Raw genomic sequence first — 27,038 nt, forward strand, 5'->3', positions numbered from 1 at the left:
ATTCTGTGACGTGTGCTAATGATATGATAATGACCGACATCTCAGTAGCAACGGGCCTTGAACTTCTGGAAAGAGTTCTTGAGACCATGAGCAGACATAGCCCATGCAAATGACTTATTTGCCTTTTAACCAAGCAACCCAGAAAGACCACTGGAAGCATGAAAGAGCCATTGAACACTCATTTCTTTGCCTGGAGTATGACACATCTCAGTCTTTGGTACTAGTGTGAAGGCTTTTGAAATGTTGGCTCTTTTTCTGTCATCCAAATTGTAGTGAAGTAAGTTGTTGGGTAGCAACCAGCATGCTTGATGATATGGTTCAATGATGCTTTAAACACATGGGAAGTACATGTCAGCAGGTTATCGACTAAGAAAGTCAATACTCCAGTCACTCAGCTGGGCTTCATTTGAGGCCAAGTTCTGGAAGGGGAAATTAATAATGGCTCCCCCAGGCACATCCTGGAAAGAGCATCTTTGGGAGTCACATAGAAATATTGGCCACACCTATTCCTTCTCCCACCTGGACAGCAGGTATTGTTTCAGGTAGTAAAGTGAGGCCCCAGGAGGGACTCTTATTACTATGTCTTGATTCTGGCATCAAATGTGACCTTGGTTCTTACTGTCTGATTTGTGTGGCTCAGACTTTCCTTGTCTCCACTTGCTGGCTCCATAAGCAATAAAGCTGAGTCTCATTCTCACAAAACCAACTACTTTGATATCCCAAGGAGAGCACTCTTGCAATATTTGATGCATTTCAATTATTCCCCCAAATTAAAGTACATATACCTTCCTTTACAGTTGTCCTTTGTGGTAGGAAAGCACAGATGCAAAAACAATATATGTGAAATATATGTGGGATAATTACCCACCTTAGGAAGGTTTCTGTCTAAGCTTCCAGCAGTGATTTACCATGAGGCATTTTACTTATAATTGACTTGTAAAGTCAATTTGCAGGAATTTGCAGAAACTCATAGAACATGGGTCTACAAGCATTTTGAGGTTTAGAAACTTACACACTAGCATTGTCCTCTTTAGAATCTTTGCTTCTAAATTAGTTCATGTTTCCTTGCACTAGGTTTATAAATGGGAAGTTATTCCTCCAGCTAGCTGCAGGCGTCTTTGCCAAGAATTCTGCCTTCATTAAGGACTAAACACACAAAGACTTTACATTTTCAAAACAAAGCTATCTTTGTGATATGACATTTCATTCTCACCCTCTATTTTTCATTCAGATTCTTTACAACCATCAAGACAGAAACACATTTTAATTGTTGGAAAGACTACTCAACATGTTCCTCATTATGAAGTAAATGCCAGTGGATCTGAGAGTCAGAATGTGGATTTTCTAGATTTTAATCTTAGTTGAAGAATATTTGTAAGACTTGGTGCAGTTGGATTCTGGTTGAAGTTAAATAATGTAGGCACAGTGAGGGTTTGTGACCAAGGTTCTGTACCATTGGATTAGAGCGGGACCTCACAGTGGGCTGCTTCTCTGTCTAAAGCACGTAGTTCCTTTCACAAACACTTTATTCATGACTTAACATGATGGTGTTGGCGTTGCAAAGCATGGAAATTACAGTTAGCCATCTGTATTCCAGGGGCTCTGTCCATGCTCATAAATTTAGCCAACTGTGGATAGAAAAATTTGGGAAAAAGAAAACATACACAGCCTTATTTTTCTTATTATTATTCCCTAAACAATATAGTATTACATGATATTTATATCGTATTAGGTATTGTAAATTACATGGAGATGATTTAAAGTACACAGAGTCTATGCACAGGTTATGTGGAAATACTAGGACATTTTAGGTAAGAGATTTCAGCATCCTCAGATTCTAATATCCATGAGAGTCCTGAAATCACCCCCTTGGGAACTGAGGGTGACTATATTTTAAAACATAGCTATTCCTCATCTTTGTAGTGTGCCATTTTTTGCTTCACTGAGAGAGGGCACTGTGGGAAAGTTGGGAAGAGAAGTTCCATTAGGTCTCCAGGGCAGCTCACAAGGTCAGGCCTGGTCACTTAGCGGGAGGGCTCCCCCAGCAGCCAGCAGTGGCCTGACACCTATTGTCATTGGCCTGATGAAAATGTGCACTGTTATCCTGGGTGCTGTGTAGTCCAACTGTTGCCAAAAGAACTAATCACTTAATTGAAATAATTTTAGCTGCACAGCTGAAAGACTGAATTCCTCAATCAATATGATTTCTGAAGGGCCTTTTAGACCTGCTAGAAGGAGATTTTTGCAACTCTTTGCAAGAGTTTTTTTCTTAGTGCATATTAATTTTTTGATCTCTCCCTTTAGATCCTAGGAAGGGAGTAAAGACTCTTCGTTCTTGTGCTGCTCTGCAATACTTGGTCATATACCACAGTGTGAAGAATGTTTCTATAAACATGTAAATAAATCAATTTGAAACGTACCCTAACGTGTCCTTGTTTTAACTTACCTAGATGCAGAAGCAAATGCCGTGTGTGAAATTGTCCATGTGAAATCGGAATCTGAAGGGAGGCCAGAGAGGGTCTTCCACCTGTGCTGCAGGTAAGCCCGAGAGTCCAGGCCACAGCACCCACCATCCAGCCTTTGGTGTTCGATACACAGCCTGCACCTGCCCGTCTCCATGTGCATTTTTAGTGTTTTTTTATTTGTTTTAATTTGAGAAATTAACCTTTTTCAAATAACAGTAATTGGATAAATTGAAGGTATTCGAATATAGACAATAATCTGGTTAGTTTAGTATCTATCTAAAAGCATATAGGAATTTTCATATACAGTCAGCATTCCAGAGACGGCTTTCTTTCTGTGTTTACCTTGTATAAAACAGGAGGACAGGGTGGTGCTATGTTGTCGTGTTTGGGCACGTTGTTTACACTGTAAAACCTCTGAGGTGCGACTGATGGGCAGTCTGCTGGGACGAGGGTAGTGACGTGAAGCCACTACCATCAGGATTCCTGATGGGTTTTTTAATATCTTTATTTTGTTTATTTATTTTTATGTGGTGCCGAGGATCAAACCCAGTGCCTCACATGTTGGAGGCAAGCGCTCTGCTACTGAGCCCCAACCCCAGCCCTCCTGATGATTTTGAACAGCCTCAACATAGGGAGGCTGGCCACTCTTGATCACCTACAGATCTTGAGTGGACACTAAACTTCCAATGTGGGCTTCTTGTTCTTCTTCTTCTATCACCTTTATGAGAATTTGAGATCTCCCATGTGTAGCCAATTCTGTTTTATTTTTTCCCCTAGAAATATTAAGATAGGGGTTGGGGTTGTGGCTCAGTGGTAGAGCACTTGCCTGGCCTGGTAAGGCACTGGGTTCAATCCTCAGCACTGCATAAAAATAAATTTTTTAAAAAAAGAGAGAAATATTGAAATAGTTAGTCTCAACAGACTGCATCGTACTGGCTTTAAATATGATCCACAGTTAATCCTTCTTTAGTTTACTCATAGGCACTCATTAGTTTCCTCAATAGTTATCCAGTACTTTACACAGAGAGAGTAGTAGTATGCTGTGAGTTACTCATAAAAAACAATATGATCAATACTATCATGATTATTAATGGTATTTTATAATGCTGTTGCTAGTATAGTAAGAAGGTGCATTTGCCAAACACAGATGATACTAACCGTTGTCATTCATTATTTCATTTCATTATTAAAGGGGGCTAAGGCTCATAGGGGGCTTTTTGACCAGTGGGTTATAGAAAACAAACACTGGATTCAACTCAGGTGAACTTAGCTTTAAATCCCATATTTTGTGTGGCTACATCCCCTCTCTCTGTTGAGTGACAAGTGTCAACAAACGACAGAAACCTAGGAAGCTGTCAGGAGTAAAAGGGAAAATTTTTTTGAAACATTGCACATGTGTTTTGAACATTGCCTTACCCTCTGCAGAGGCTGGTCCTTTTGAGATTTTGCTGGTAAAGTACCTGGGGCTCAGCAATCCTGTCTAGAGCTGCCATGTGTGTTGTCGATAGGGAATACCAGCTGAAGCTTACCTGGGTAAAAATACTGTGAACTAGCAAAGAAGAGCTCACACCTAGGAGGCACATTTTTCCCCAGGAAAATTAGGACCGGGGATGATTTGACAGTTTTTAACAATGTAGCCTTCATTCTTCACCTGCTGAAATAGATGGTGGGAGGAGCTGCCATTTAATAGCAGGGACACAAGAAGAAGCTAAGCGCATTGGGATATCTGTCTGCAGAGATGCAAGAGCCTGGGGCTCAATTTTCCTCAAAAAACGTTTTAGAAAGTAAGGCTGCCTTAAGTGCCAAGGCAGAATTTGGCACCTTCCTGCTACAAAATCCATTGATCTGTTGGTTAATGGGATTCTGTATCCCAAATTGGCTGCAGAAGATGAATCACAAAGCAGAAAGGGAGAAGAGAACAGCTTGTGCAGAGGAATTGGAGCCATACCCCCAGTATTTACCCTTTGGCCCCCAGGGATATTTGTCTGGCTGCACCTGATAGCATGAGTACCCCCTCTGTGTTAAGGGCTATTTCTCTAACCCATGTACACCTTCTTTTCTTAGCTCCCCAGAGAGCCGAAAGGATTTCCTGAAGGCTGTGCATTCGATCCTGCGAGATAAGCACAGAAGACAGCTCCTCAAAACTGAAAGCCTTCCCTCATCCCAGCAGTATGTCCCTTTTGGAGGAAAAAGATTATGTGCGCTGAAAGGTGCCAGGCCAGCCATGAGCAGGGCAGGTACTGTGGGGATTCAGACGTACAAGATCCCCGTCACCCCCACTCCGCTCTAGAACTCCAGAGAGCTTGACTTCATGTTTTGCAAGAGTGAGATGTGGCCCTGGGGGGCTTACGTAGGAGTACCTTTCTTCCCTGGTATGAGGGTCCCTGCCTTTCCCATCATCCTGGGGTTCCCTGGGACTCTGCCCTTCACTTTCCCTTCCTTCCACCTACCCTTTGCTGCCCCTCCTGTTGGCTGTGAGCTCCCTGTCTTCTGCCAAGCAGCAAGCCAGCGCATCCTCCCTTTGGAGTGGCCCTCTTAGCCTGCTTGTGGGGTGAGAGTTGCTGCTTTGCATGACGCTCAGCTTGGTTGAGCAAAAGCAAACGCATCGTGTCAGCAAAGTCATAGCCCACCATCCTGAGAAGGTGGTAGCTTTGTTATCTGGCAGCACAGCAGTGAGGATTCTGGTTGGACAGACCAGATGACACATCAGATTTTGACCCTGCCTTGTGCCTGCCACTTTATTTTTATTCTCAGTGTTAGTTAGGGGACATTTTAAGCCACTCCTGGAAAAGAGGAATCTAAGATGCAAATGGTCCCAAATAGATATTCCTGTGGGACTTATCCCATCAATCTGGAGCAGGGAGGAAGGAAGATCAATATCACTATCTATAAATGGCAGTAGAACATATCTAGGAAGAAAGGTATTATCACAGCACTACGAGGTACTAAATGACATCAAGATCTTAACATTTTAATCACTCCTTTCTAAGAGGCAGGCCAGAATTCTGCAGGGATTCCAGTTAAAGAGGCTTCCGTTGCATTTGCCAAAATAGTTTCTAACTTTTGTCCCAATTCCCTTTACACTGGTTCTCAGTGGGGTTCAAGAGGTGTGGACAGAACTGTGAATGGTTGAAGGGTTTTCATAGACACATCCTATCTAAGTTGACATGGGCTATTACATTCTTTAAGCACCGAAGTAGGGGTTAGGGTTATCTTAGATTTATTCTCCAACCAGTTGAAAATCTAGTTAAGCTAACACCCAACACTTTATGGGGTTCTCCAAGGTATCCTAAGAGTCACAAATGCACCCACATCCACAGTTTCTCACGGGGTTCCCATGTGAAGACAGTTCGTCCACCCTTTATAGCTCACTGGAGGGAATTCTGTCTTGGAATCATCTCATCTGCTCCTCTTATTACTGGGGAATGTTTAATTGAGAACATTCCTATTCTCAGGGAACCCGCCCATCAGTGGCCAGGATTCATTTCTTAATGAACCAAAATTCAGAGCTGCTTCTGCTTTGAACCCATCAGGTTTAGTCTTTAGGATCTGCAGAAATGTTCCTGCAGAGATCATTTTGGAAAGAAAAGCAAAACAACCTGCAACCTAAATCATCATCATCATGAATCCCCAGGGAAACCCTTGATGTCACAACCTGTTGGATTTGGATGATTGAAAGATGTTCCTGCCTCATGGCTCATTTTTGGCCAAATGAAGTCTTGATCACTCTGCTTCCAAGGCAGCTATGATTAGAATGTTCATGTTTGATGATTTTAAAAAATGGTACTTGAGTGGATCAGCCCTCAGCACTCGCTTAGCAATGAACACTGGAAATATCCAAATCCAAGATTGTCTTCCTGAAAGACTGGGAAGAACCCACTAATATTAACTGGGTTATTAAATATCCTTTTAATAAAGGATCTGTACTCGTGCTTCATTCTCCATTGTCATGAGTACCCAGGTAGTTTATTTCTACCTCTGTTCTGTTTGATAATATAGTAAAGAAACATATCCTGCCTCCATATTTGTTTGAAAAGTACTATACTTCTGCCAGTGACCCATTTAAAAAAAAAAAATATATATATATATAGTATATATATATACACACATATATACATATATAATATATATATTATATATATATATATATATATGCCATTTACTTATAAATTTTTGGACTTAAAAAGCAACTGAAAGAGTTTATACCTACCATTCATATTCTAAGACCAATATTTTCCTATATTTTCATTATCACTTATCTGTCTGTCATTCATCAATTCTTCTTATTTTTGACACATCTCAAAGATACAGATATTACCACACTTCACCCCTCTGTACTTTAACATGCATATCGTTCACAGATACTTCCAGTAGCCCGATTTTGAATTTGGATAATTCTAATGAAGTGGTTAGAGAGAGCCAAGGTCTGCTGTGGTGAGGTTAAAATAAAATTGGACAGGGATTTATGCTTCTTCCCAATGAAGTAGAGTAGGTTTTGTCTTTCAGTTATTTATTTATTTTTCTTTCCTTTTGCCATTTTGCCTGGAAATGGTTTTCATCCCCCTCTCTGAGCGAGAGCTGTGCCCATTGAGATGACAGTACTCAGAATGGTGGTGGGCACACAGGTCTCAGACAGAGGATGGCTTGTCCAATGGCTTAGGCCAATGTCGAGCTCTTCAGCCTTGTACCTGCTGTATTTGAAGTCAAGACAGCATTTTGCAGTAAACGAAAACAGGCAGCCTCCTTCTGGCAGAATCTAGCAATGATGGCTTTTAGGACTTCAGTTTCTGTAAAGCATCCCCTGACTGCTGCATAGGCTCTTCCCTGCCACAGGAAAGCCCACGATGCATTTCACCTTTTTGTGTTTAATGCAGCAGCCACTTTACTCTCGAGGGAGAAATGGCAGCATTTCCAAGTGAGCCAGAGTGTGAGTGTGTGTGTGTGTGTGAGAGAGAAAGAGAGAGAGAGAAAGAGAGAGAGAGAGAGAGTGTGTGTGTGTGTGTGTGTAAGAGAGAGAGTTTGCTTGCTTGGTTGGGTGGCATCCCTTGTTTGCTTGTTTTTAGTAATTCTAACTTCCTAGAAGGCAGTAGGGTAAAAGAATGAATTAAAAGCTGAGTTTTTCTTACTTTTACTCACTTTATACAGCACTTTGTTGCTCAGCTGCCTGACTGTTTCTTGTTCCACTCAGGCACTGGCTTCTTAATTGCATTGTGGTAGAATGATTCACAAAATGCAGTTAGGAGGGACTGAGGCTCTCATTTGCTTAGCCTCACAGTTTGTGTGGGACTTTGTCTGAAAGGGGACAGGAGACTAATAGACATTTCCATATATATCTGAGAGCTACTTTATTTGTATTTTTTTTTCCCACGTACTCCTTCAGAAGGGGGTGGCAACCTTAATCAGCACATACTCAAAAAAAGTTAAGTTCAGGTTCCCAGAAAGCACCAGTGCTTCTGCCTCCTTGGTGCATCATGGTAGTATCTCCAAAGACAGCATCCCCCTCACTTACTGAAGAATAGCTGTTCTAGCCAAGTGACCCTGGGACAGCCCTGAGGGATCTTCCCCATTCTGTGCTATAAGATGTCATCGGGTTGAGACATTACTCACTGATCCCAAGATTAGAGGTGCACTTGAGAGCTACAGAGTCTGTGTTACCTGTCTCCCAGATGCACAGGCTAGAATAATAGGTCATTTTAAAGGGTGTTGAGTTCTCCTTCTCCATAGCCTACACCCTCTCCTGTGTCCTGCCTACTCCCTTGGGTCAGTTGCTACAACACCCTCTTAAGTCCAGACATCTGAGCAAGATGGATGGTGACCTCTAGCCTCCAAACCCTGAGCCCCAGAGACTGTCAAGGTGCTAAGTGCATATCACCTCATTGTTGTGTTCCTTTCCTTTGCTTTCTGGATTTCCATCTCATGGTGAAGCGTGTGGGGTTTATTTTTGTGTTTTTGTGTGTGTGCGCAGTGTCCGCCCCAAGCAAGTCTCTTGGGAGGAGGAGGCGGCGACTGGCCCGCAACAGGTTTACCATTGATTCTGATGCCGTCTCCGCCAGCAGCCCGGAGAAAGAGTCCCAGCAACCCCCCGGTGGCGGGGACACTGACCGATGGGTAGAGGAACAGTTTGATCTTGCTCAGTATGAGGAGCAAGATGACATCAAGGAGACAGACATCCTCAGTGACGATGACGAGTTCTGCGAGTCCGTGAAGGGCACCGCAGTGGACAGAGACCTGCAGGAGCAGCTTCAGGCTGCCTCCATCAGTCAGCGAGAAAGAGGCCGGAGAACTCTGGATAGTCACGCGTCCCGCATGACCCAGCTCAGGAAGCAGACCGCCCTGTCGGGCATCAATGGAGGTCTGGAGAGCAACAGTGAGGAAGTCATTTGGGTCAGGCGTGAAGACTTTGCCCCCTCCAGGAAACTCAACACTGAGATCTGACTGTGTCGTGTCCCCCAGAGGATTTGTGTACATACTTCTCCCACCGCCCCACTCTGCCCGCCCTCCTGTCCCATCCTCGAGAATGTCCCCTTAGGTCGCACTCTTGCACACACGGTTCCGGCAGCTGACTCGGTTCTGAAGCCATGTAGCCACCCGCCTTCGTCATTCTTAACAACATCAGAAAGAATTGTTCAAGCTGGAGTCCTGTCCTCTGTATATCACCAAGGGCTTTTATTTATTCTCAATTAATCAGGACCTGCAGAATCAGAAGAAATAATCTATAGCACTGGAAAGCAGATCCCCCCGCCCCCAGCAGCTAGGACAGATTGATTTAAGGGATAGCGCACACAAAGAGATGACACACCCCGTCCTGTCTGAAGCCAGTGTCCTAGCTGGGGAAACCACTTGCGAACACACAACGGAACAAGACGAAGTATCTGTACAGCTTGCAGGATTCGCCCTCCCTCTCTCTTCCGTGTCTGAGGGTATCAGTGTACTTTAAGAATGTGTGAGGAGAGGGTGGTCTCATTTATGTCTTGATGAGCCTTTTATTTTTTTCTCCTGTTTTGAACTATGGCTGGTCTGACTCTATGTCGGTGTTTGGAAGCTCTAGTTTTGCATAGAATTATAAAGATGCCAAACTCTTGTAAAAGAGATCCAAATTTATCACTTGAGAGAAAAAAGAAGAAGAAAAACTATTTTTTTGTATTTAACCTGTGATGCAGGGGCACAAAGAGATGAGAATTTTACAGTGTTAGATGTAACTCTGAGTCTAGAAATGAGCATATAACCTTTTGCAGAGAGTGAGGCATGGTGACTTTATATTTATATATGAAAAGCCAAGAAGAAGCTCATGGTAAGGATAAATGTTGCTTTTTTAAGAAGATTTTTTTTTTTTTTTATGTTTGAGTCTATATTTGAGATGGGAGTTTGGCTGGGTGACACAAGACAGGGAATGAGCTGTGTGTGCGTCTGTAGCACATGGCAGGGGAGGGAGCCTCCTTCGCGTGGGGTTGCCATGGTGATCATTGATTGGTTTTTCCCATCAAAACTGCATCTTCATCGTAGATGACCCGCCCCTTCCCTGACAGCCCATAACCAAACCTCTGAACCAAACAACCTCTTCAAAAACATCTCTTGCATTTAACACGTTCTTCATGCCAACAAAACAGGGTAAACATGCTGATAAATCTAACATTCTAAACAGATATCCAAATAGAAGAACAAAAACAAGTTTTAGCACTTTCAAATTTTTTTTTTAAAAAAAAGGTTTATAGCTTTTTTTTTTTCCTTCTTCCCATTTCACAATGTCCACTTCCTAAGAAGGGTTTAAATAATATGAAAACTTTCTTTTTGGGGAAAAAAAATATCTATTTGGTGTTTGACACATCAGTAGGTACTTTAAAGACCTGAATTTTATAGTAGCTTTAGGAATTATATTTTATAAGAATCAGTTATGACTTTATATTTCCAGACAATAGAGAGTTCAGAACATCTTGCTCCGTGCCCCTGCTTGCTTTTCCCTCTCTCCCATCCTACGTCCCTCCCCCTTTCGGGTTTCCAGGGCTCTGAGCTTGATCTTTTGAAAATTTTATTCTATTAAATTTTTGCTATATCTTCTGGTTTTCTTAAAAAGCTTTAGAATGGTTTCTATGCCCTTTGTATCACCGCATTGTTCCATATCATCTCGGGTTCGATTGTGTCTGGATGGAAAACTGAAGCAGAGGCGTCGAATAGTTGAATTTACTGGTCCCCCTGCAGCGCGTCCATGGAAAATACTGGAGAGTCTGGTGCTTGGAGAGGGTGCCATTGTCTCTTGTACATAAGGTCATGACGTGTCGATGTCAAAAGTTCTTATATATTTCTTTTATAAGCTGAAAGAAGGTCTATTTTTATGTTTTTAGGTCTATGAATGGAACGTTGTAAATGCCTGTCAAACAATAAAAAATATTGAAAAGTACCAGTGTGGTCCTGTGCCTTTTTGGGGCTTGAAGATGAGTAGAAATAGGACTAGAAAGAGTCCCTGGGGGAAAAAATTCTGGGAATATCTATATTAAAAGTCCCTCTTATGATCATCAAGGGAAGCTGTTTTGGTAAGGCTTGAAGTTCTAACCAAAACAGAAAAGAAAATTTTTAAAAAGAGGGAAAAAGCCCTATAGTTCCTTGACATCTTGGTATAAAAGGTTGGAGAATAGGAAATATCAAAAATATACATCCATTACCCATAGTGGGATGACAGTCATCCTTCAGTATCTGCAGAGTGATTGGTTCCAGGACTCTTGTGGGTACCTAAATTCAGGGATCTTCATGTAAATAGAATAGTATTTACATATAACCTAGCCAAGTCCTTTTGTATACTTTATATCGTCTCTGGATTACTTATAATACCTAATACAATGTAAATGCTATGCAGATAGTTGTTTATACTATAATGTTTAGGGAATAATGACAAGAAAAAAGTCTACATCTTCAGTAGAGTTTTTAAGAAGCAGTTGGTGTTTGGTAGAACTGATTTGTTTTCCAGGTCTCCTGCCCCATCCTGGAGGGAGCAGGTGGAGGGGTGCATGGGGAAGTGTTGGGGTGGTGTGCAGAACTCAGGACTGGATGAGGGAACTCGTGGGTCATTCCACAGTTTGTCACTGGTGGCCTGCTGCCTGGATTTTTCATCGACTCACACACACACACACACACACACACACACACACACACAATGTTAAATATGATTTGGCCAGCTTTCTCTTCTGTCAGAGTCCCCTGACCTTTCTCTGGAATCCCTTATAAACCTTACCTAGTCCGAGGTATCCACTCACACCTGCCTTCCAGGTAAGAAGGTTTTCTCCTTCCTATGTAAGGTGATCTAGAACAGTCCTTCCTGACCCTGCCGAGCTCTGCTCTGTGGCTCCTTGCTGTTCCTGTGGAGGTCTGTGGACCACAGCATCAACCCCCCAGAGCTTGTGAGAACAGTAGAAAATGGGCCTTCAGTACAGACATGAAAATCAAACCGGATTTTTAAAAAGAAATTATTTGTTTTAATTAGTTATACATGACAGTAGAATACACTTATATACTTTGATATATCATACATAGATGGGATATAATTTCTCATTTTTCTGAGTGTACATATTATAGAATCACATTGGTCATACAGTCTCATATATACATAAAGTAATGATGTCTGTTTTGTTCTAAGAAAATCACTGGATAGTTCAGAGGCATGTTCATTTGAGAAACATCAGTTTGATGGCCTCCCCATGTTTTGACGTTAAACAGTGATTTAGAGCCACGACACTTTCATAGGCACCGTGCATCAATACATTCATTTGAAGATACAGAAAGATTTCTTTCCGTCCTCCTTGGGACTGACTGAAGCCACTTTAACACTTACTGATAAAGTCATCCCAACAGTTTGTCCTCCGGTGTTAGTGATATTTAGTGGCTTGGGCTGCATTCCCGAGTAGCCCTGTGCAGAGAAAGTGAGTGCTCAAAGTCAGGTACAGACGAACAATCCCAGGGCCTTTCCCCCTCTAACAATTTCTTTTTCAGTCACGTATCCCACCTGCCTGGCAGAAACCATCCTCACTGCCCCTGACTCTCCCTGGCTGTCAGGGTTTGGGGCATTGGGTAAGGTCCTTGCCTCCAGTCTTGGTGTCCATTTGTCTGCAAAGGCTACTGTAGCGATGGCCAATGCTCCTGCGCTCAGGGTCCCTCTTTGGAGGTGGGCTCTCCAGTGTTTCCAGTTGCCCAACTCTGAGCTGCGCCCCCGAGTTATCTCTGTACTCAGATCCTCAGTGTTTTGTCTGCTCCCTGTGCTGTTGCTCAAGTTCTGGCCCCTTTAGTCCCTCAGCCCTCTCCGGCCCCTACCCCCAGCCAGTGGATGTGCCCTTTCTGTGCAGGGTGGATATGGGGAAGGAGGGGGAAGAACAGTGGAAAAAAGCCTTCTTCACCTGTAACCGACTTTTTATCCCTCCCAGGGCTTTACAGCAATTTCCGTTTTTTGGCATGTGCCTCTTCCAGGATATCACAGTTGCCTTCGAAGAAGGGGGGATATTGAGCAGGTGAAGGGAAGGAAAAGTGAAAATACAGGGAGAAAAATCAATACTCAAAATATTTAGCTACTTACATGCAAAATGTATGAGGCCAGGATGGCAGCATTGCCTACCCCAGAGGCTTCTCTAAAGTGAGTGGATGTTTGAAGAAAGGAGAAGGAGCACGAAGCCTCTTTGGCATAAGGTGGGGATACATCCTGGTTAATCCGTGCTAAGTTGAAAATATCCTAAGTCAAAATTCCATTGAATTCACTCATCCTTCCAGACACCCCAGCTCAGCATCAGGGCACACTGGTGTGGCTCATTCACCCTTCGAGCCGGCACCGTGGTCACTGCTGCCACCTGGCATCTTGAGAGTGTCACACCACATACAGCTAGACTGTGAAAAGAGCAAAATTCAAACTGCAAAGGTATGGTTCCTACTGTATACGTATCATCTTCACACAATCTTAAAGTAAAAAAATGTAAGTCGAACCATCAGTGTATCCAGTGCTATCTATATTCAAAATATAAATCATGACTGTTTAGGGCTGCTTCAAACACAGTAGGAGCTGTTGACTTGTTACTGTCTTCTGTTAATCAAGCAGTGATAGAAACTCTCCCAAAACATGTCCCTGGGACCACTTTGTTTCTGTTCTCTCTGTCCCCATCTCACCACTCTTAGCCCATAGAATGCATTGCATAGTAAACCTCATTCATCTACAGTGGAATTTATTCTGATCTATTCCATCCTTTCTACAGTATAAGCAACATTCAGCCTATAAGTTACATTATTCCATTAGGCCAGCATCTACCACCATCCATGTTTGCGTCTCAGTGCAACGTGATCAGTTAGGTCCTCGTGTCCCTGCTGGACTCATGGTCTGCAGTTTCTAACTTGTGGGCCATGTGTCTTCTGCTGTTGTCTTGTGATATGGGATTATACATGCCCATTCAGCACTGAGCCACTTTTCTTGAAAGTCATCTAGGGCTCCCTCAGCTGCTCTCAAGAACAGTTTGGATTTTGAGTTTGGTGCTTTCAACTGAGACACAGTGTCATGTGTTCTGTTGTGCTTAGCTTTGTGCCCAAGTTTCTGCCTGGCATCATTATGTTGCACTGTAGACATTAATGGGTAGTTGATTTTAACCCTATCCCTGTCAATCAAGATATTAACATTTTGTTATCATGTCCTTGATTGTTTTCTTGAATATATACATGGATGTGTGTGTGAGTACGCATGGGTCCATATGCATGTACTCATAAAATTGATTCTGTTTCATTAACACATATAGTTTTATTTCATTAGCCTGATTTTTGCCTTCAGAGTTACAAGTGAAGAGCATTTCCCCAGGACATTACAAAGAGACTATGTGTACTCTAAGTTATGCCACATCTATCTTAATGGATGTGTCATAGATCACCATAATTCACATGACCAATTCTCTGCCAGTAGATATTAAGGTTTCTAGATCTTTTATTATGAAAAAAGTTGGGTGACACCATGTTGCATTATTCTGTGGGCTGATCCAAACGTTTCTGTATAATTAAAGAGGCAGCTTCTGGTGCATTTATGTGCATTTTAAGGATTTTGATGCACATTCCTAAATTGCAGGATGCCATATCTCTGTTGAACTTCTGGTGAGCACTCAGCCTTCTGCTTCCTGTCCAGTTTCTTCATGTTGTCACAGACGTGCTGGTGGCTTAGCCATGGGACACTGGCTTTCTCACCAGATGAGGATGGATGTGCTTGGAGAGCTGGGCACCCTCCCTGTTCTGCCTTCCCTCCTTCATCCACCCAAGTGTCGGGGGACTGTTTGGCCATTAGTTCATAGGGTATCGGGGTATTTGCAGTGATAAGAGTTTGAGTGTCACTGTTTTCTGCCCTTCAGATCTCCCAAGATCTTAAATACCCCTGGCCCCACAATGCTGTTGGTTTTGCCTCTGGATTTAAATGAAGTTTGTGTTTTCTGTGATAGTGATAAAATCATAAACTTTTTATTATAGACATGCTTGGACAATCTATTCCTCTTCCCCATGTTCATATGTACCTAATGAAGAAAATGACCTTTTTCTTTTAAAGAAATGTTTAAAGAAAAAGTTTAAGGGCTGGGGATAGAGCTCAGTTGGTAGAGTGCTTGCCTCCCACGCACAAGGCCCTGGGTTCAGTCCTCGGCACCATAAAAACAAAAGAAAAAGAAAAAGAAAAATTTTAAGACTCAATAGTTGGACAAGAGATGTCCCAGGACCCAGTTTTGGCTCAAGCAGACCATAAAACTAACAAGTCAGTTGTAAACTCAAGCAGATGGGAATATGGTAACGACTCCAAAAATTTTAGGAAATGGATGGAAAATCAAGGATGGATGGGGTTGTGAAGAAGTTTTGTTAACTTGAAGCAGATCTTGATGCCTTTTATTAAAAGCCATTTCATATTTAATCCTCAGTACCAAGAAACAAAACAAAACCAAAAAACCATTCTATAAAAAGATACTTTTTTTTTTTTTGGTAGAAAACCGGGGTTTGGGGATTTTTCAACAACCTTTCCAGTCTTGGGGTTACACAAGTTCTTTCCTCAAGTTCTTCTCCTGGGGAATGAGCTTGTGATGGAGATACAGTTTCTCTCTCTTCCCTCCTGCTCTCACTGTCATCCTTCTCCCACTTGATAGAGGGAGAAAGAGACTTCTCAGCCATCTCAGATCGTACTCGAGGGGAGAACCTCTGGGACATCCAGTGGACACAGAAATGGTGTATTGATAAAGTCAGTGATGACGCTGACTGCCGGGTTTCTGTTCTCACGACTAAAAGGCTCAGGGGTCACTCTAGTTCAACTGGGCTAACTGGGCTGGACGAAATAACCCCACAAGAGACACAAATACCTTTTTGTTTGGGGTCGCTGTGACGGCTCCTCTGACCTTAAGGGTCCGCAGAAAGAGAGAGCGAGAGCCCGCGCTGACCCCTTTTATTGAGGTGAAGCTATTCAAATGAGGCAAGGGGTCAGGTTTCAGGCGGCTGAGTAACTTCATGATGTCCACTGTCAGCAGGTTGACTGACACCTGGGTAGGCCACACCCAAGGGCACAGTAAGAGAAGGGGACACACACAAGTTACTTCCATGGAAGATTCTATCCTAAACAGGGCAAGGGGTTATATTACAAAGGAACAGGTGAGCGTAGCTTCACGCATGGGGCTGTAGCAAGACACACCCATGCACGAGACACGGACCCTCGCACCCAAGAAGGGTGCCACATTTCTGCGACTGAGCGCCTCAGCACCCAGCTGGGGAGTGTAACTCAGTCACGTGTAAGGTTGGCCTCCCACAGCTGACCAGGGAGCTGGCCCCTTTGCAAGACAGGTAGATTCTAATTATTTGCTTTCGATCAATTTGAAGGAAGACCTACTCATATTGTCAGGTGGAGTGGTGCAACATTTAAAATAACTATAGATGATGTTTCAGTCTGATTTCTGTTGCTATAGTAAAACCCCTGACACTTTATAAATAGAAGTTTTTTTTGTTTTTTAACTCATGGTTCTGAAGAGTGGGAAGCCCAATACTTGGCACCAGTACCTGCCCAGCGTCTGGTGAGAGTCTTCTTGCCTCACAACATGGTGGAGGACATCACATGGTGAGGCGGCAGAGTGAGTGGTCAAGTTCAGATTGTTCTTGCTCTTCTCATAAAAGCCACTCGTGCCATCTTGGAGGCCCCACTCTCATAACCACATCCAATTCTAATTACCTCCCAGAGGTTGCACCTCCAAATCCCAAGAACATACGAATTTGTGGATTAAGTTCCCAATTATGAATTTTTGGAGGATGCCTTCAAACCATGGCAGATGATAGATATCTCTGGATTTGGGCATTATAATTCAAGATGGCAAGTAATTGGGTGGCACGTCATAAAACTGCAATAATAAAGCTCCTTTTATTCCCAATAGTCTCCAAACAAGGTTTCTCTGTGCTTATATTTATAAAACAGAAAAATCAAAGTAGAATTGGTGTTGAACTCTAGTTATATTATTTCATGGAAACATAAGGTAATTGAAAATGAAAAGCCCTACCCATTTCATTATTATTTCCAGTGAAATTTTACTTTATGTATTTAATATTTTCAAAACATATTTTTATATGATCAATTATGTATCAATAATAATTGTAATGGAAGCTTAATCCAGAAATGATTTTTTAAAATTATTGTAGCTTTGTGGTCATAGGAAATGTCACAACTTTTTTTTTTTACATAAATTTGGATTAATTTATGATTTTTTTTCTCATTTTTTTTCTTTTAAAAAATTTTTTCTTGGGCTGGGGATGTGGCTCAAGCAGTAGCACGCTCGCCTGGTATGCACGAGGCACTGGATTTGATCCTCAGCACCACATAAAAATAAAAAATAAAGATGTTGTGTCCACAGAAAACTAAAAAATAAATATTAAAAAATTCTCTCTCTCTCTCTCTAAATTTTTTTTTCTTTTTATATATACATGACAGTAGGGTATATTTCGAAATAGTATACATACATGGAGTATAATTTAGTATTCCATTCTTGTGGTTGTACATGATATGGAGTATCACTGGTCATGTATTCATATATGAACATAGAAAATGATGTCCAATTCATTTTACTGTCTTTCCTATTCCCCTCTCCCTTCCCTCATTCCCCTTGTCTAATCAAATGAACTTCTATTCTTCCCATATCCCCCCCTTTATTGGGTGTTGGCATCCACCTATCAGAGGGAACATTTGGCCTTTGGTTTTTTGGAGTTTGGCTTATTTCACTAGCATGATAGTCTCCAGTTCCACCCATTTATCAGCAAATGCCATAATTTAATTTTTCTTTATGGCTGAATAATATTCCATTTCTCCCATGATGTAGGCTCTTTCTTCATGTTCTTGATTATTCACTTTGCTGTGAAGAAGCTTTTTAGTTTGATACCATTTACTGATTCTTGATTTTACCTCTTACGCCTTAGGAGTCTTGTTGAAAAGGTTGGCTCCTAAGCTGACATAATGGAGAGCTGGGTCTACCGTTTCTTCTAGTAGGTGCAGAGTCTCTGGTCTAATGCCTGGGTCCTTGATCCACTTTGAGCTGAGTTTTGTGCAGGATGAGAGATAACATATTTTTTGTTATAAAGCAGTATTATAGGGTAATGGGGGTTCAGAAAATGAGTTAAATATATATATATTTTTTAGTTCTTTGATATTTTTTAAATGGATAATGGTTATCAAACTGTATGGTACTGGGCTGGGTATATGGAGAGATTGTTCAGTGGCAGAGCACTAGCACAGCATGTATTAAGGCTTTGGTTTGATCCCCAGGACTTCAGGAAAAAATATCACTATGATATTTAGGTTAGTTGTAGACACTGAAAGTGACATAATGGTTTTTACTTTAGAACACCATATTTCCCCAATTTTGCAAAAAAGAAAAAAAAAAGTCAGATTTTTACAGTGTGTGCCAGTGGCTATGCAACAAACCACTCTAAAACTTGGTGGCTAGCAGCAGCCAGCATAGGTGATGTTCATGGTGCTCTGTGGGTCAGCTGGGCAGTTCTTCAGGACATGACTGGGTGGTAGTTCAGCTCAGCTGGGGCTGGATGGTTTCCCATGCTCTACCTCACACTCATGTGAGTAGCAGGCTGGTCGGAGAGCCTCAGTTCATCTCTGTTCATGTGATTTCTCTTCCACCAGTAGGTTACCACCAGCCTCTTTGTATGGTGGCCCTTAGGGTTCCAAAAATCCACAGGTAAGTTAGTACACAAGCGACTTCAGGCCTTTTCCTGACTCACATTTGCTAATATTCTGTTAGATAAAACATGTCCCGAGTCTCAATCCAAAGTCATGTTGGGAAAAAGAGGCCCCAGGATGTGGGTCCACTCAGGACTGTTACTACATCTACCATAGCCAGAAAGGATATCCTTTTAAACTATTTAAATTTATGGTGAAAAAAAATTTTTAACTTATTATTATTTTTTTATTTATTTGATTCGGGGTCTTGCTGTGTAGCCCAAGCTGGTCTTGGACTTGTGGGCTTGAGTAATCCTCCTTCATCAGCCTTCTGAGTACCTTGGACTACAGGCATGTGCCTCTGTGCCTGGTGTTATGATGGAAACATTTATGTTGGCGTTCAGATGTAAATGAGAGGGTACACATTTTCACAATTATTTTAGGGATTTTCTGAGAAAAAAAAAAAACCTGGCAGCCAGGAATGGTGGCTTATGCCTGCAATCCCAGTGATTTGAAAGACTGAGATAAGAGGACCACAAGTTTGCAGCAGGTCTGAGCCATTTGTTGAGATGCTGTCAAAATTAAAAATAAAAAGAGCTGGGGATGTAGCTCAGTGGCACAGCACCCCTGTGTTCAATCCTAGTAGCAGAAAAGAAAAAAAAAGATGAAGAAATAAATTTGGAAACTATTGCTTGAGAAGGTGGGGTTATTTTTTGAGGGCAGTCTCTCACTCTCCTCTCCCCACTCAGAATTAAGGAGACTGATGAAGAAGAAGCAAATGAGCTTTGGCGTGGAACTCCCCTCCCCCACCCATGCACAAATTGAACCCTGAAATTTTCACCTATAGATATGTGAACCTGGGAAAAGCACCAAGACCCTTTTCATTTCTTTCTGCATCTTTTCGAAACAGGGGAAATAATGCCCACTTCATCACATGACTCAATAGGTGGTCCCCACCTGCTCCTTATGCCCCTCTTCCTCCCCCCAACCCAAGACCAGGGAACAGCAGGTCTTATGCTCACTGGCACCTCAGCCTTTCAGTGTGAGATTATGGGATGGTGCCATGTGTGTATCTTCTAGCTCTGGTTTTGACCAATCGAATGAAAATTGGCATTTATAGAGAACATCTGGAAAATGCCTTTGTTATTGTTAGGGATTTATATTCTTTCTTTTTTTTTTAAGAGTTCTACCTCACCCTGTTAAATATATAAAAGTCTATCTAGATTTAACAGAGATATAAGTGATTAAAAGTTTTTATGTAGAACTTAAAAAATGGAAAGACCACCTTCAAAGTGCATTTATTTTTCACACTTTATTTCTAAAACAAATGTAAAAGCTTGGATCAGACTAGCAGCTTGTAGATGTGTGCTATGTCACGTGCAATATTACTAAATAATTCATGTTCTGGTGGCCAAATCTGAAGCATCTCAATTTTGAAATTAAAAAAAAATCCATTCCACTGTCTTAGCTAAGATATAAAAAAATTAATAATTTTCTTTTTGCTTGAATTTCATATCACTCATAAAACTTTTTACACAATAAGAAATCTACATCACAAATACACATAGAATTCCATCAACTGATTTTTCATTCTTTTCCTCACTAAAACTTGTCTGGGACACATGCAATTTGTCTTAATGAAAATTACATTATTGCCTCATTTTTTTTACTAGAAGCTCACTTGAGAATTCCACATAGATTTAATACTTTCCTTCTCATCATTCCCTACCCCCAAATACTCCAGCAGTTGATAGTTCTTGAAATTCTTTTAAAAATGCTCTGTGAGTTTTTAAAATTTTAATCAACTGTATATGGGATGAAAAATAATTTTTTTCCTCTATCCTTTTGAGTTCTTAGCTGAGACCCCTGTAACAAAAGGCAGATTAACAAGAGAAAAAACAAACAAATTTATTAAGACGTGTATTTCAAATTAACATGGGAGAAAACTCAGGAAAAGAATACCTCCCAAAGAGGTGGCCTGGAACTTTGGTAAGATGGATAGTGTCTTGGACAATGAGTAATACACATGGTTAGAGAAGTAACAAGACCAAAAAAAAAAAAGAACTTTGAATCTCCAGGGGAGGTAAGGTAGAGGAAGGCAAATAAATGAGAAGCCAATGGTACTTGAAGGCTGGTTAGTAGTGTTTGTCATGTAGATTTCTCTGGGCCACTGCCAGGCAGATGAGGGTCTAAAGCTGGCTCTTCCTGGTAGAGAGCTGAGGGGGGACACCTGCCCATAGGTAAATAGAGGGTTGTCAGAGGGTTTTCTCCTACCAGCCTCTTTTCCATGACCATAGTCAAGTTAACCCACAGGCCAGTATGGCATGTTTCCATCTGGCATCTTCTGCCACTCTTCATTCATCATTTTATTTTGCTCATTTGCTTTCCAGTAACCCAGAAAATTTGGTCAAGGTTTAATTCATGAAGAGCTGTCTTATGAACAGTCTAAGGTAACGTCTTAGGTCTCAGATGTACAGTCTAGCAATCTCACTAATCCTGAGAGTGGGATTGCAGGCTGCCACTGCCATTCAGCAGATCCCATTTTCATAAGTTAAAAACAGAAATGCAGGCTGGAGTTGTTTTGTGGCTCAGTGGCAGAGCGCTTGCCTAGCATGTGTGAGGCACTGGGTTCAATTCTTAGCACCACATTTAAATAAATAAAGGTCTATTGACAATTTAAAAACAAACAAAAGGTAATGCTTCTACCAGGAACTGGTCCTACTCTACCTGGGCAGATGTTCATCTTCAAGAAATTTTGACATAGCAAAACGAAATTCCCTCGGGGAAGGGAGAGGAGAGCTGGCCTCTCAAGCTGGAGAAGGCCAAGGGGACATCAGAGATAGGAATTTCTGACTTTGTGACGGTGACAACGATATCAAGTCAAGTGAGCGTGAACAGGCAGACAGGGCTTTCACTGGGCTTCATGGGGGAGGCAGCATGGAGCGAGGGACCAGAACAAAGGAAGAGTAAATTTTCTTGATCTGCTGGTGTGGGCTAGGACCTGGTAATGTCCACTGACCAGGGGCACAATCCAAAAGATGTTTCTCCTTACACAAGACTTGGCCCACAGAGCGGTCACCATCAACTTGTCCTGCTGAGTTGCTCTTGCAGCTGACACCGTCATCCTGGGCAAACATCCTCATGACTGGCTCTGGGCCTCGTCTTAGGGCTGAGGGACTCTGGGGGCTTGGGCCACTATAGCTGGTGAAAAATGCCCAAAGGCCCGGTAGGAGAAAACCCAGCAGCTTCGATGGGCAGTCAACAGGTCTACAAACAGAGCCAGGTGGAACCTGACCCCAAAGTCAAGGCAGTAAAGGTGACAGACAATACGAAGACAGAGACCCCCACCCTGTCATGTATCAGACACTTGGCCCAGGTGAACAGTCACTGGTTTCAGCAAAAGCAGACTTCAAGTCCCTGAAAAGTCACCTGGGCAATCATTATCACCATAACCCATGACATCATCTACTCTGAAGCTAGTGGGAAATGAATAATATGTGGCCCAGCTGTGTGACCTCCAAAAGGAGTGATTTTTCAGTTGACTAGTAACAAGGGAAGCTAGAAGGTTTATTAAGTTTGCTTCACTGGTAACAAAATTTATCTTGTGCAAACATTCTACTTCTGCAGTTTGATCAGGTTCCGCCCTGGTGTTTGGAAAAGAGCAAAGGGTGGAGAAGCAACAGGGACTGCTACCAAGGGTCATCCTTTATTGCATCCAGGGGTCCAATTCATTGTCCCACCATGGTGGCTCCCAACTGTCTCAAGTCATTGTCTGTGTAACCATGAAAAGTTCAGTTCTGTTGATGACTGATGAGGCCATCGGCTCCAGGAGAAGAAAGAGCTTGATTGACAAGAAGCCAGCAAGCTGGAAGGTGGGGGCTCTCACCCCAAAGTTCCCTTCCACATCAGTTGCAGGTGCTGAGCTTAATAGGGCCTTGGGGGAAGTAATATTTTAGTCATAGGTGGGTGGGTGCCAGGGTGGTCATTAATTCCATAGCAGCCAGCAAGTCTGACAGGCATCTTGATGTTTTTCCTAAGGTTTCCAAAGGTCCCTTATTCCTGCTCTTGTCTGTTCTTGAAAAATTGATTCCAAACTAAATTATTAGTCAAAGACCTAGGTGGCTTTTCCAGAAGACAATTTAAGATAAGGAATTTACGTCATGGTGTGTCCAGGCCTTAGGCAAGTTCAGTTAGACCTTAAAGTAAAAAAAAAAAAAAAGTTTTATTAATTAACTGTGAGCTTGATGAGAGGTAAGGACCTAGGAAGAATCTCAAAAGAGGGAGAGGAGCCTTTTTAAATGACTTTTAAAATTGAGGCAAGCAAAGTGTGCTACATAATGAGTACCATGCGACGTAGGGAAGGAAAATACAGTTTTACCTCTGCCCTTCTCAGCTTTGAGCTGGGACTCCTGAAAGAAAATACAGGTTAACAAGAGAAAAACAAGCAGAAGTTTATTAACATTTATGTCTCATATCTATTTGGGAGCTGTAATGGATTGGTATGTGCTGTCTCCCAAAACTCATCTGTAAGACAATGCACAGGTGGAATCATTAGATTATAAAAGTTGTAACCTAATCCGTGGTGAATCCACTGATATGAACTAACTGGGTGGTAACCATAGGCAGCTGCAGTGTGATTGGAAGAGCTGGATCACTGGGGCACGACTTTGGGGTTTATGCTTTTTTCCTGGTGAGCAGAGCATGTTCTCCGCTTCCTGGTTTTCATGTCCTGAGTGGCTTTCCTCCATCTCAGCCTTCTGCTAATGGTGTTCTGCCTCAAAGAGCTATGGAGTCAGCCCACCATGGATTGAACCTCTGAAACCATGAGCCAAATAATAAACTTTTCCTCCTCTAAGTTGTTCTTATCAATTCTTTTGGTCCCAGTGACACGAAGCTGACTAAAACAGGAGCTATCTAGAGAAATAAGTAAGTTGCAAAGAAGTGACTTAGAACTCTGGCTTATGTTGAACCTTCAGCTAAAACAAGGGAAAGAGGCTCTGGAGTTTGTTGTGCAGATTTGGGTCAGAGTCACCTCCATCGGTAAGTCCCTTGGGGTTTAGTCATCCTCTTCCTGGTAGATTTCCTTTGTAGATACACATTTCCCTTACAGAAGAATAACCTCTGTGTTTTCAGAGCATTTCCTGTGTCTGTAGTGTCTCCCTCACATAAATACCAGATAGTATGTTCTCTTTGTGGCTGGCTTCTTATGCTCCTCCCCAGTCAGTGACATCATTTGTATATCCTAATACTATGCTCTTTTCTCTTGCTGGATTGTATTTCCTGAGTAACCCCAATTTTGTGTATCCATTGGATAATGGATCTTAAAACAGGCTGTCCAGCTGAAGGAATGGCACCTGTCATCTAGGCTATAAAGTAACAAAGGAGAAACTTAACTCTGACCAATGGGGTTCTTGGCATGTGTGATGGAAAAGAATTCCTGCTGCTTGCTTAGGAAACCTCCATCACTTACTCAACAAACACTTACTGAGTGTACTCTGTGTGTGAGGCACCAGGCACTGTTCTTTGTGTCTGGGGTGTCAAGATAGTTATCATCCTCATGGAGATTCTGTGATAGTGAGAAGATATGGTGTCTATCTTCACCAGATTTCTGTCATTATAACAGAATATCTGAGGTCATTAACTTATGAAGTAAAGAGAGGTATATCCATGGGTCGGAGGGTCCAGTCCAAGATCAGGTGGTTCCATCTGTTTGGGTGTCTGGCGAGGGTGGCAAATCATGGATGGCAGAAGCATATGTAGGCATAAAGCACTCCCACACTCACATTATGAGCTGGGAAGCAGATGGAGGGAGGGAGGAAGGGAGGGAGGAGGAAAGGGGAAAGGGAAAAGAGAGAGAGGAGAGGGTGGAAGGAAATAGAATAAGATTGGTCCCACAATCCATTTAGAATGCATGCCCACCATGACCTAAGGACCTCTCTCCCTAGGCCCTACCTCCTACAGATCTTCAGCACCACCCTCAGGGACCAATCCTTAAATACAAGGGCCATTGGTGACATTCAACATCCAAACTATAAAATCATCTTAGTCTATTCGTGCTCCTATAAAATACCTGAGATTAGGTAATTAAAAACCTAGAGAAATTTAATTCTCACAGTTTTGGAAGCTGACATGAGTCTTTGGTGCCTGGTGAGGACTTTCTGGTAGTATCTTTGCACAGAAGAAGGAGTGAGCACTGTGTCCTCATGACATAGGGAGACCTGTCTCCAAAGAAAGGTCCAACGAGTTCCTAGAGAGAAGGGGGAACTTTATTCAGGACAAGCAGCGTTCTTGGATTGTGTGATGGAAAAGAATCTTGGCATGTGTCAGTTAGAGGTCTAGACAGGGGTTTATGTAGGAGAGTTTCACATTCATGGGAGGACGCAAGGGTGGCAATCTCAAGGGAGAGATACCTTTATGGATAGAGCAAGGACTACACATTCAGGGAGGATGTGGGTCCTCTCAAGAGTGAGAGAGTTTTGGAGGTTCCCAGCTCTTCTTTTAAAGGAAACTTGGTCAGGCATGGGTATGGTAAGGCATGTAGAAGTGATATTGGCCAGTGATCTCAAGACAGATTGGTGGTCTGGTCAATCTCAGAATCTTTAGGTTGACCTGGTCTTCATTATCAGATCAATAGATAGTACTGGAAAGTCCTCTATATTACAAGTTCCTCAAGCTATCATATTTCTCTTTGCTTAATCTATTTATTGAGAGGGGAGGATTAACAGTACTCAGGTAGATTTACAGATTTCCTAGGAATTTGGAGTAACAGGCTGGGAAAAGAGACAGGCTTAGTAGTGACAGGTCTGGGAAACTATGCAGAATGAATTAAAATCGTTTTTCCTCGTCCTTCCTTATGTCTCCTTTCTGTCTATTGCTTACTTCTTCAATGCTACCTCATGCACATGGTGAAGAGCAAGATGGCCTAAGCTAGTTACCTCCCACCATTGTATAGGCCACCAATCTATTTGCCAGGGTGGAGCTTCCATGACTCAAATCACTTCCCCCGTAGCCCTCCCGCCACCCTTACCATCACAGGAAGATTAATTTTCAACATGACATTGGAGGGGGCACGTTCAAACTGTAGAAAATGGGTTAAGATGCTGAGCTTTTAAATCTTAGTGACCAACTGGAGAACTTGGAAGAGGATTTCCTGGGTGAGGGACCCCCTGGAGACTTCTAGAAGAATTAGAACAACCACTGCAAGATCTAGAGGTAGCTCTCAAGCCACATGAGAAATCTTAGGAGAACACATTCCAAAGAACTTTGTTAGATGAAGACTGAATGTTATAGGAACTCAGTTCTAAAAAAAGCTAGGGGGTATGGGTGTGTGTGTGTGTAGGGTTTCCCATTGGTCCTGGTAGCTGGTTAAGGTCAAAGAGTTCGACCTGTTTAGGGTGCAGAAAAGTGCCCCTTCCCAGGGTAAGACCTAGAGAGAAGTCCCAGGATTATTTCAGATGGAGTCACAAATAGTCTAGGAAAAAAGGTTGGGATTGATGGAAAAGCCCAAATCAAACTCAGACAAGGGTTTAAGATTGACATTTCAAGAGATAGTTTGTACTGTTCATATTTGTTATTTTTATTTCCTGATTCCTCATAGAAATTTCAAGCACACACCTACACACAAATGCCTGTTTGTGCTTATTTTCTGGGAGAGTGGTAACGTGAGAAATGGTTCCCTAGGTTATTTTCTCAGCATCTCTGCTGCTAGCAACCAATAGCTAGACTTGGGATAAGGCAGAGATAGAGGGAAGGGACCCATGGGATGAGTTCCTGGGTCTTTTGGGGGACGGAACTGGCAGCGGGACACAGTGCAGGGACTCAGCCAGGGGAAGGCCTTATTTTTGCTGTTTTCTATGGTACTTAATGGGACAACTCACTCAGGGGTTCCTTCGACTCTAAAAGAGCTGAGACCTCTCCTGCAAGGAAGCTCAGGACAGTTTCATGTGCATCCAGACGTGCTCTGGTTGATGTGGATTCCAAGTCTCTGGTGGGTCCTTCAGGTGACAAAAAAAGAACAACATCATTAGGAACCTCACTCGAGTTCCATGAAGATCCAAGTGATTTTGAAAATATACTGATGCCAAGACCCACCTAAAACCAAGAAAATCATATCTCTGAGGGCTGGGTCAGAGCAGCAGTTTACTTAAAATGTTCCAGGTGATTCCAGTCTGCCAGAAACATTCCAACTCTAGGTTGATATCAATGCATTGACATGAAAATTAATCTTTTCTCCTTCTCTAGTCTCTAGTTGGATCTAATTTATCCTAGTATTTTGAAAATTCCTATGACTAACTTTTATTGAACATCTATTATATAGAACATCTATTATAAGATGCAGGACACGATATTGGTAAGTATAGTTCCTTCCTTAAGACACTCAGAATCCAGCAGTACCC

The 27,038-nt window shown here is 42.2% G+C and overlaps 1 protein-coding gene across 11 annotated transcripts in view; it reads left to right on the plus strand.

Annotated features, from left to right (window-relative positions):
* The window catches only part of Tiam1 (TIAM Rac1 associated GEF 1), a 366,772-nt gene extending 355,912 nt beyond the window's left edge, over positions 1 to 10,860 (plus strand). For all 11 annotated transcript variants that reach the window (XM_071615093.1, XM_071615094.1, XM_071615092.1 and 8 more), the window contains 3 exons: positions 2,451 to 2,538; positions 4,530 to 4,702; positions 8,431 to 10,860. In XM_071615093.1, the coding sequence (XP_071471194.1) occupies positions 2,451 to 2,538; positions 4,530 to 4,702; positions 8,431 to 8,900 (731 nt within the window). In that variant the 3' untranslated portion in view covers positions 8,901 to 10,860. The remainder of the gene's footprint in view (positions 1 to 2,450; positions 2,539 to 4,529; positions 4,703 to 8,430) is intronic.
* The last annotated feature ends 16,178 nt before the right edge of the window (positions 10,861 to 27,038 follow it).

The sequence above is a fragment of the Marmota flaviventris genome, chromosome 8, assembly GCF_047511675.1.
Source record: "Marmota flaviventris isolate mMarFla1 chromosome 8, mMarFla1.hap1, whole genome shotgun sequence".
In the NCBI taxonomy this organism is placed as follows: domain Eukaryota; kingdom Metazoa; phylum Chordata; class Mammalia; order Rodentia; family Sciuridae; genus Marmota; species Marmota flaviventris.